The sequence below is a fragment of the Henckelia pumila genome, unplaced genomic scaffold, assembly GCF_033568475.1.
Source record: "Henckelia pumila isolate YLH828 unplaced genomic scaffold, ASM3356847v2 CTG_477:::fragment_1, whole genome shotgun sequence".
NCBI lineage: Eukaryota > Viridiplantae > Streptophyta > Magnoliopsida > Lamiales > Gesneriaceae > Henckelia > Henckelia pumila.
Window position 1 is genome coordinate 792,512 of NW_027331840.1, and position 10,334 is coordinate 802,845.

The window sequence follows — 10,334 nt, forward strand, 5'->3', positions numbered from 1 at the left end:
TTATCTCCGAGATTCATCGGTCCGTACGAGATTCTCGAGAAGATAGGCGATCTTGCCTACAGACTTGCACTTCCTCCGTTTTTATCTGGTATTCACGACGTTTTTCACGTCTCTATGCTCCGAAAGTATCATCCAGATCCTTTTCATATCCTTCAGCCTGATGAAGCCGAGTTAGACGAGACTCTGAGCTACTTTGAGCGACCGATTCAGATCCTTGATCGGAAAGAAAAGCAACTCAGAACCAAGTTGATTCCGTTAGTGAAAGTGCAGTGGAGACGACACGATGTTGAGGAAGCGACTTGGGAGACAGAATCTGACATGAGACAACGTTTTCCAGAGCTATTCGGATGACGTGAGTTCTTCTTACTGTCTTTAGTTCTTTATTCTATCTTATGAGTTGTGGTTCTCGTTGATTTCGAGGACGAAATATCTTCTTATTGGGGGAGAATTGTAACGCCCCGTTTTTATCTTAAATGAGTTTATTTGAGTTAATCAGAGATTGCAGAGTTCACGAGCCGACTTGATTTTGATCAGGGTCCTTTTTGCAAATTTTGGAAATTTCAGGGACTAAAACGCAAATAGGGGATTTAATATTTTATCTACACTTAGATTTTTATTTTCATCACTTCTCCTTCCTCCCCAAAGCGTGAACCTCCATTGTAGGCGCCCAAAACGTTTCTTCAAGCTTTGGAATTCTCCGATTTTGTCGATCCGTCCGTTAGAAATTATTTCTGAAGGCAGATTAGCGATCACAGCAACGAGAGCTTCGTTATATTGTAAGTTCTTCTACGATCGGATACATTCTAGTTTTTGGATGTTGTTAGAATCGTTCTAGATTCGAGTATGTTGTTCTCTACAGAGTTCTGATCGTTTATTATCTGTCAGTTTTGAAATAGAGCGACGTTCGGATTTGTTATGATTTTTGGAAGCCATTTTCGAAAATCATGGTTTTGAGATTTGTTGGGTTTGTCTTGTTGTTGTTATATTAGCTTTGAATCGAGTTGATATCGGTATTGAACTGCTGTCTGCATATCCAGTTTGTTCAGTTATAGCCGTTATGCCGTCGGTTTGAGTTTTGGAGATTTCGAACCGTTTTTGAGTTATGAACTTGGCTTGTAAGTTGATCGTGGTTATTGATCAATCATATCTTGTATCTGAACAGATTCGTTTGGAGTTGTCAAGCCCTGAGTTAGCAGCTGTTTTATCGTTTCAGAGATTGAACGAAGAACGGTATAAAGAGTTTTCCTTGAACCGTTGCCTTGTTGTGGTTAGATTGTGTAGTTGTTGATACAATCTCTTTTGTAGCGTATCCAGAGTTGGGAGCTACTGCATTGAAAGGTAAAAGCAGTCATCGTAGCGGGATAGCATACTCGGGACTGTGGTTCTCGAGTTTTCCCTTTTGAAATCACATACTTGCATCTACACTTGTTCTAGCATGAGGAACTTGTGTATTGTTTGATTGTATTGGATTTTGTTAAAAGGATTATGTTTCTGTTATGCATTCATCTTGAGCCAATCTTGTTTCAGCGGGCAGAACCGCTCTTTTTGTTTAGACGTTTGGGAACTATGATTGAGTGGCCCAGGTCGTAGTCGTTTCGTCTGGTGCTATCATACTCATTATAGTTGCTCAAAGTCTAGAGGAGTGAGATACGTGGCACCACCTTGATTGGGAGAGTCGGTGAGTTGTTACGTGATCTTATCCTCGGGATCCCAAAGGCACAGCAGCAATCCCTCGTTATCAGATTTGATATCCCTGTTTAAAGACATGCATTTCATTAAGTTGTTATTAATTACGTTATTGTATTGAAAGCATGTTTGTTACTTGTATTACTTGTTATGTTTCTTTTACTGGGAATGTCGTTCTCACCGGTTATCCGGCTGTTGCTTTGTTTTGTATGTGTACTTGGCAACAGGTGGGGCAGGAACAAGTCAGAAGAGGCATGGTTAGCTTCGAGGGCAAGTAGTAGAAGTGAGACTCGGTTTAGAAGTCGAATTATCATGTTTATCTAGTTTAAGATTGAAGCATGTTAGAACTCGAACTTGATATGTTTTGTTATTCGAATTAGTTTGTATTCGGATTGTAATCAAAAATCGAAGTATGTTGTTGTTGTATCGATTTAAACTTCTTGCTGTTTTTAGGCCTTCTGAAAGCATGACTTGTTATGGCGTGTTTCCCTACACCCTGTTATTGCATATGTATTTGAAGGCATGTCGGACCAAGCGCGAAATCCTTTTCTTTTTTTTTCTGCAGCCTGAGCATTTTCTGCCCAGATCTTCCACGCGCGGGCGAGGCCTTCGATGGGCCTCTGAATTGTTTGCCCGCGCGCGCGAGGTTGGCACCTCGCGCGGGCGCGAGCCTTTGGTTGGTCTCGGGTGATGAAGCCCGCGCACGCGCGAGCTTGGTGCCTCGCGCGGGCGCGCGGCGTTTAAAAAAAAAACTTTTGAATTGGTTTGCTCCTTGATTCTTGTTCGCTTAATTGTTGTTTAATCCGAGATTAGTTGTTTAGAACCGAGGTCTCACATTAAGTGGTATCATAGAGTTAAGATTCTTGGTCGAACTAGAGTGAGCGGGGTAGATCGAGTCTGTGTGCAATGGCTCCTCGCATGTGTTTGAATTATTTATTTGTGTACTTAATTCCATGCGAGCATGCTTTATTGTTTGAGCATTATTTGAATTACATGATTGTGTGATTTAAATTAATAAACCATGATCTACTTGAGATATAACTATTTCTGTTCTCGACTGGTATTGGGTATTCCAAGCGGTTGTAAGGGCACTGTTTTTAGCGATTGAATTATCTCGTGTCCTAACCTTTGATTATCAGATGGGTCCTCGTCGAGTGATAAACAGAAACCCACCGCCAGTTGTTCCTGCAACTGAGCAAGCTAGTACTGAAACGGTTGAGTTGAATGCTACAGCGACGCTAATGGAAACCTTGCTGAAGAGGTTTCAGTCTTTCAATCCGCCGTTGTTGTTGGGTTCAGAAAATCCAGTTGACTGTGAGAGTTGGTTGGATGATATTGATCAGTTGTTCGATTCCCTCGACTACACCGATGACCGCCGAATCAGGTTAGTTATTCATCAGCTTCGTGGGGTTGCAAAGAACTGGTGGATCATGTCAAAGAAAGCTTTTGAGGGTAGAGGTACGGAAGTTACTTGGACTCTTTTTAAATCTGAATTTATAAACGTTTCTTCCCTATCTCGTACCGCAAAGATAAAGGAGCTGAGTTTCCAATCTGAGGCAAGGGAATCTGAATATTGAAGAGTATGTAGCGAAGTTTGACAGTTTGTTGAGGTTTGCACCTCTAATTGCCTGCGACGAAGAAGCAAAGGCAGATCACTTCATCAATGGCTTGAATCCCGATGTCTTCACGTTGGTTAACACCAACAGGCCTAGCAACTTTGCGGATGCCATGAATCACGCAAAGGGAGCAGAAACAGGCTTGTGGAGGCAAAGAGGTAATCAAGTGGCACCTCAGCAGCAGAGGCAGTATCAGAACCAACCATCTCAGTATCAGAATCAGCCACCTCAGCATCAGAACCAGCAGCAGAGGTATGAAAGTGGTAGCAGTGGGGGAAACAGAAAAGATCAGTATAAAGCAAGAGGTAAACAGTTCAAAAGGCAGGGGAACAGTTCGTCTAGTTCCAGTGGTTCCCAACAGTTTGGTTCAGGGCAGAGTTCTGGATCATCGTCCTTGTACTGCAGCAAGTGTGGAGGAAGACACTCACCGGATCAGTGTGTGGGAGTCTTTTGCAATTGCAACACCTGTCAGCAATCGGGACACTTCTCTAAAATGTGCCCACAGCGTAACAGAGATAAAGCTCAGAGTGGGAATTCATCTAGATCTGCAGCTCAGCCGGAGAGACAGTCTCCTGCAGTTCACTCTTTCCAACCTTAGCAGCAGCAGAACAGACAGGGAGGTAGTACCAGTGCAAATCAGCCTCCGAGACAGCAAGCACGAGTTTTCGCCTTGACAGAGGATCAGGCACAAGAAGCACCTGATGATGTTATAGCAGGTAACTGTTTGATTTTTGGTTATTTTGCTCATGTCTTAATAGATACAGGTGCTTCCCATTCCTTTATCTCTGAGAAATTTGTGTTGTTGAATGCTTTGCCTACTGAGTTGTTGCCTACAGTAGTAGCTGTTACTTCACCTTTGGGTGGAGGAATTATTTTTGTCCGATTAATCAGGAACTGTGAACTGTGTTTTGAAGGAAATTTGTTAGAATTCGACTGTATTGTACTTGGACTGTCAGATTTTGATTGTATTGTCGGTATAGATGCTTTAACCAAGTACAGGGCAACAGTCGATTGCTTTCTGAAAGTGGTCAGGTTCAGGTCCTTCTACACTGATTGCAAGATGTTGGGTCATTCTACCTCTGTGTGCTATTCCCACGGGAAGAACCCAAGACCTCCTCGTCCAAAGCCTTCCGTTGGGAAGGAAAAGGTTGTGTTCGGGAATCCTCCTCCGCAGCCTCAGGAGGCGGGTCCTTCAGTGGCCCCGGAAGGCCCTGACCCTTTTGCCCCCGGGGCGGGAAATTGGACCACCAAGAAGAGAAGGCGTAACCAGCAGCGGCGGCCACCTCCTCAGGCTGTCTCGCGTATTCAGAATGCCTTCCAAGTTCTTGAGTCTTTACCTGAGGAGCCTGATCTTTGTCGCTCTGAGTTGAGGACTGAGGCTCCTTTCGAGTCTACTGAGCAGAGTCCAGATCTCCATGTGGATGGAGATGTTGTTAAGGACATTGCTTCTGGGTCCAGTGATACTGCGATAGGAGGAGATGCTGGTGCTCCTGACCCGCAGTCTGTTGTCGTTCCCCAGGAGGGATCTGACCCCTGCTTGGCCCTTTCTTGGGCTCGCCAGGTGGAGGAAGAGGTTGGTGCCTCTTCAGTGGTTGGTGAGATGGAGCTGGGTTTCCCGCAGGTTGTTCCTGTGCCTGCCTTTGAGGCTACTGATACTTGTAATTTGAATCACAGTAGCCACTCCATCCCCTCGCTTCCTGGGACTCCTGTGGAGTCCTCCGCCCCGTTCTTTGAGGGGCTTGTCTCTCAGCAGGGTACTATTTGTCAGGACGTTGATCCGATCACTGAGTTTGTCAGCGAGGACGACTCAAGTTCCTTCTGTGGGACTGAATCGTGTGATGGGAGAGATTTTGGGAGATATGATGAGGATTTTGATTTCTCTGTCTCACCCTCCAAGAGAACGCTTCGTTCTGACACGAAGCGACAGCAGACTCGCCAGGAGTCTAGAAAGAAGACGGGGCCTTACTCCACCCGTTCCAAATGCAGTGCCTAATTTGGAACATCAGGGGACTCAGGAGCTCTGAGTCCCAGGAGAGGCTTCATGCCTTGGTGAAAGAGAAGCGTATCAAGATCTTGGCTATCTTGGAGCCGATGATTGCCCTTGACCAGCGCTTCATGACCCGTCGCCTTGGTTTCCAGAGAGTTCTGTCGAATGTCTCTGGTCATATTTGGGTTTTTTTGGCGGACGATGTGATGGCGGAGTATGTCCTTGATCACGCTCAGTTCCTCCATCTTCGCGTGTCGCCTCCTTTTTTGCCGACCCCTGTTTTTTGCTCTTTCGTGTATGCCAAGTGTGACTACATTTTACGGCGCGACTTGTGGGCTTCTTTGCTGCAGGTCAAGCCAGTTGATGGTCCCTGGCTTGTCGGGGGGGATTTTAATGTCGTGAGGGATGCCTCCGAGTGTCTTGGCTCTTCTGGTGGGAGGCAGCTCCCCATGGACGAGTTTAATCATTTTTTTTTTGGAGTCTGCGCTGGTTGACGCTGGCTTTGAGGGCTCTTCGTTCACTTGGACGAATAAGTCCATTTGGAAGCGTCTTGACAGAGTTCTTGTTTCTGTGGATTGGGGTGACCATTTCAACTCTATCAGGGTTGAACACCTCAGTCGCACGGTTTCGGATCATTGTCCTCTTTTGGTGTCTGCTCCTGTCTTTGCTCGGGGGCCGAGCTCGTTTCGGTTCCAGAGCATGTGGACTCGGCACCCGGGGTTCCTTCAAACCGTCAGGCTGAACTGGAACATGCCCTGCTCTTTGCAAGGCATGCCCAGGCTCTTTGCCAAGCTGAAACGGTTGAAGGGCCACCTCAAGTGGTGGAACCGGGATGTTTTTGGGAACCTTTTTGGTAAGATCGCTGAGGCGGAGAGGTCGGTTAGACTGGCTGAGGCTGCCTGTGAAGCGGATTCCTCTGAGCATAGCTGGACCTTCTTGTCCAGATGCAATGAGGAGCTGTTTAGAGTCACCGCTATGGAAGCGGATTTTTGGAAGCAGAAAGCTGCTTGTAATTGGCTTGAGGACGGGGAGAGGAATACGAAGCTTTTCCACAACATGGTGAAAAAGAAGAATGTGGTTAATAAGATCTTTCGTATTTGGGAGGATGGTAATTGCCTCACCTCTCCTGGTCTCATCAATCAGTCAGGGGCTGCCTATTTCGAGCGCCTTCTCACTGGAGATCCTTTTGTCCTGGATCTTCCGGATTTTTCTGGCTTCTTCTCGGAGATTTCGGAGGAGGAGAACCATAGCTTTGCCGCCGAACCTTCCTTGGAAGAGGTTCGTGCTGTTGTCTTTTCCATCCCTCGGGATAGTGTGGCGGGCCCCGATGGGTTTTCTTCGGTTTTTTTTCAGAGCTGCTGGGATTTTGTGCAGCATGATGTCATGGACGCTGTCCTTGATTTCTTTCGGGGCTCTCTTATGCCCCAGGGCTTCACTGCCACCACGATCACTTTGATCCCCAAAATCGAGGGTGCGCAAGCTTGGACGGACTTCCGTCCCATCAGCTTGTGTAATGTTTCCAACAAGATTATCTCGAAGCTTTTATACTCTCGTCTGCGGTCGGTGGTGGGGAGACTCGTTTCTCAGAGTCAGAGTGGCTTTGTGCCAGGGCGGATGATTGCTGACAATATCCTTCTCGCGCATGAGCTCACTCACAGTCTTAATCTCCCTGCCCGTGGTGGTAATGTCATTATGAAATTGGACATGGCTAAGGCCTATGATAGAGTCCAATGGTCTTTTCTTCTGGATGTCCTCCAAAGGTTTGGTTTTTTGGAGCAGGTTGTGAGAATGGTGAGGGCTTGCATTTCTTTTTGCAAGTTCTCGGTTAATGTCAATGGCACCCCTGCTGGTTTCTTTGCTTCCTCGAGGGGCTTGAGACAGGGTGACCCGTTATCTCCCCTCCTCTTTGTTCTTGGAGCGGAGTATCTATCCCGTGGCTTGGACCGGTTGTTCCTCCAGCATGCTGATTTGAGGTATCGGTCTGGGTGTGATTTGCCGATTTCCCATTTGGCCTATGCTGACGATGTCATTATTTTTGCCAATGGGGGATCCTGTGGTCTTCAGCGTCTCAAAGATTTTCTGGCTCACTATGAAAATTGCTCGGGCCAGCTCGTTAATGTGGCCAAGAGTGCTATGATCTTTCCTTCGGGCTGGACCGCTCGTCGCCGCTCCCGTTTGCTGCAAATCACTGGATTTGCGGAGGGGCATCTGCCCTTGAAATACCTTGGAGCTCCGCTTTTCCGTGGGAACCGCAAGTGCTCTCTCTTTGAGCCTCTTCTGCAGTCGGTCCGGAAAAAGCTGGAGGGCTGGGAGTCCCGTTTCCTTGCTCCTGGGAGTAGGATGACGCTGATCCGCAGTGTGCTCCTTTCGATCCCGATCCATCTCTGCCAGGTGATCCAGCCTCCTTTAGCTGTTTTGGAGAAATTGGAGCGTATTTTCAATGCTTTTCTTTGGGGCTCCAGACCCTTAGAGAAGAAGTGGCACTGGGCCCGCTGGTCTCGCGCCTGTCTCCCTGTGAAAGAAGGAGGCCTGGGTTTTCGCAGGCTCAAGGACATTATTGACAGCTTTTCCATGAAGCTGTGGTTCAGATTCCGGCAGGGTTCCTCTCTCTGGGCGAGGTTCCTCTCGAGGAAGTATTGCCGGACTGTCAGCCCTATTTGTGCTCTTTCTCGTGGGGCCATTTCCCCCACTTGGAGGCGTTTGCTCCAGATTAGACCTCGTGCGGAGCCTGGTATCCGGTGGAGGATTGGTCTTGGGGATGTCTCTTTTTGGGATGATACTTGACTGGGTGATGCCCCTTTGTCGAGCAGGTGTAATGTCAGAGGGGATCGGTGTGTGCGTGTTTTCAGCTTCCTTTTGGAGGGAGACTGGGATTTTGATCTCCTTTGCGCTGTCGTCGCTCCCTCGGTGGCGGAGGAGATCGTTCAGATTCCTGTTTTGGTGGATGAGCCGGATGTGACTATCTGGATCCACAGCACCGATTGTGCCTTTTCTGTGAGATCTGCTTGGGAGCAGGTCAGACCGAGAGGATCGGTCTCGGATATCTTTAATCCCTGTTGGGGTCGCTGGATGAGGCCCACCATGTCCTTATTTCTGTGGAGGTTTTGGCATCGGTGGTTGCCTGTGGATGAGGTGCTCCAGCAGCGGGGCTTCTCCCTTGTGTCCAAATGCCAGTGCTGTGAGATGTCGGAGACATTCACTCACATTTTCATCGACGGTCCCATCGCCCGCTCTGTGTGGCATTTCTTTGGGGCTATCTTTAGAGTTCGCATCCCTGCCACTGAGAACTTTAGTCTGTTTCTCAGTGCTTGGAAAAGGGGTCGCGAGTGGTCTCCGGGGGGTAATGTGAGGGAATTCATTCCTTTTGTCGTGCTTTGGTTCCTCTGGACTGCACGCAATGATACTAAGCACCGTCACTTACCCTACTCTGCGGAGAAGGTTAAGTTCCAAATTTTGTCTTATTTGAGACTTGCTCATTCTGCAACTGTTATCAAGCCCCGTCTTTGGCTGGGGGCTTTGCAGGCTGCGAGGAAGATGAGCATTTCGGTCGGCCTCCAACGGATTCACAAGACTGCGATCGTCCGTTGGTTGAGGCCTCCACCTGGGTCCTTCAAGCTCAATGTGGATGGGAGCTCGAGAGGTAACCCGGGTGAGTCGTCTGTGGGGGGGGTTGTCCGGGATTCTTCTGGTAGGGTCTTGGCGTTTTTTAGTGAGTTCATTGGTTTGGGGTCCAATGTCCGTGCAGAACTCTGGGCGATTTGGAGGGGTATTCTTCTCTGTTCTGACCTTAGCCTTTTTCCCCTTTGGATTGAGACTGATTCCCAGATTGCCATTCAGATTCTTAGATCTCGGAGGTGCCGATGGGATTTGGACCATATTGTTTCGAGGACGCGTGTTTTGGTGCGGAATAGGCCGGTTCATTTCTCGCATATCTATCGGGAAGGGAATTCGGTTGCGGATGCGTTGGCGCGGCAGGCTCATGATCATAGGCAGTGTTTGTTGGAGATTGGTGTTCCTTTAACCACTCCCATCGCTGTGTTGGCCCGTTCTGACTCTTCCGGGCTTCCTTACCTTAGATCTAGGTTTTCTTAGAGCCTCACGCTCGCTTATAGCCGTTTCTCTTGGGCTTGCCTTTTCTTTGCTTGCTCTCCTTTTTGGTCTAGGTCATCCTAGATTTAGATATATGTAGCTATTTATTTTTATTTGCAGGTATAGCTCTCCGGCCCTTTTCCGGAGGTTTTGGAGTTAGTCTGTTCCCCTGTCGCTTGCTTTGCTTCTTCAGGGTGATGGATCACCAGGCATTCACTGTGCTTATCCTTTCCTGGTTCTTGCTGTTGTTTGGATGTTTTGTGGGCGGTCTCTCGTGCCCCTCGCTTTTTGGGCTTCCAGTCTTCTTGGGAGTTAGGTTATGGCTTGAGTTTCCTTCGCCATTTTCCTGTTCTTTTGCTCTGGGCCTGCTGGTTTGCGGTCGCTCCTCTTTTTCCTCGCGGCCTATGTATAGTGACTTCCCAGCTGACCATGACTTTTGGACATATTTCTTGCATTGCTTTGATCTGTTGTTCAGCTTTGGATGGTGCCATCTTAGTGTCGGATTTGATTTTGCTGGCCTGGAGTTGTGGATCTCCTCTAGGTTTTACTGCACAGGTTGATTCCAGCCACTCTTCGCGCCTCAGTGTCCGTTTTTGATTTTGCTGGGCCGAGCTGTGGTTCTCTTCTAGCTTTTGCTGCCCAGGATGACTGCTGACGTTGACTTAGTTAGCTATCTTTGATATTATTTGTTTATACTTATTTCCTAGGGATGCTTTGGTTGTATATTTTTCGATACCCTAGCTGTTCTGATGTTCGTATTACCTTTGTATAGCCTTTTGGGGAGGTCTTGGCCTAGTCCCCCTCCTCCTTTAGGTTTCATTTGTATCGCTTTTTTATGTTTATATACAGGTAGGGGTCTGCCTAACCCCCCCGCTCCCGGCGGTGTTTTTTTTAAAAAAAAAAAAAAAAAAAAAAAAAGTGGTCAGGTTCAGACCCGAAATGGCAGACGAGTGGAA

At 47.6% G+C, this 10,334-nt stretch overlaps 1 protein-coding gene across 1 annotated transcript; it reads left to right on the forward strand.

Annotated features, from left to right (window-relative positions):
* Nucleotides 1-5,694: 5,694 nt before the first annotated feature.
* Nucleotides 5,695-9,938, forward strand: LOC140872776 (uncharacterized). The gene is made up of 4 exons (XM_073275658.1): nt 5,695-8,027; nt 8,100-9,371; nt 9,499-9,525; nt 9,572-9,938. The coding sequence occupies exons 1-4, from the start codon at nt 5,695-5,697 to the stop codon at nt 9,936-9,938; spliced, it is 3,999 nt and encodes a 1,332-aa protein (XP_073131759.1).
* The last annotated feature ends 396 nt before the right edge of the window (nt 9,939-10,334 follow it).

What these genes read in the sequence shown, in the direction of transcription:
- LOC140872776 (XM_073275658.1), top strand. Translation starts at nt 5,695, where the DNA reads ATGCCTCCGAGTGTCTTGGCTCTTCTGGTGGGAGGCAGCTCCCCATGG. An exon ending in CTTCCTTACCTTAGATCTAG is followed by an intron (nt 9,372 to 9,498) that starts GTTTTCTTAGAG and finishes TTTTATTTGCAG; the next exon opens with GTATAGCTCTCCGGCCCTTT. An exon ending in TCTCCGGCCCTTTTCCGGAG is followed by an intron (nt 9,526 to 9,571) that starts GTTTTGGAGTTA and finishes TTGCTTCTTCAG; the next exon opens with GGTGATGGATCACCAGGCAT.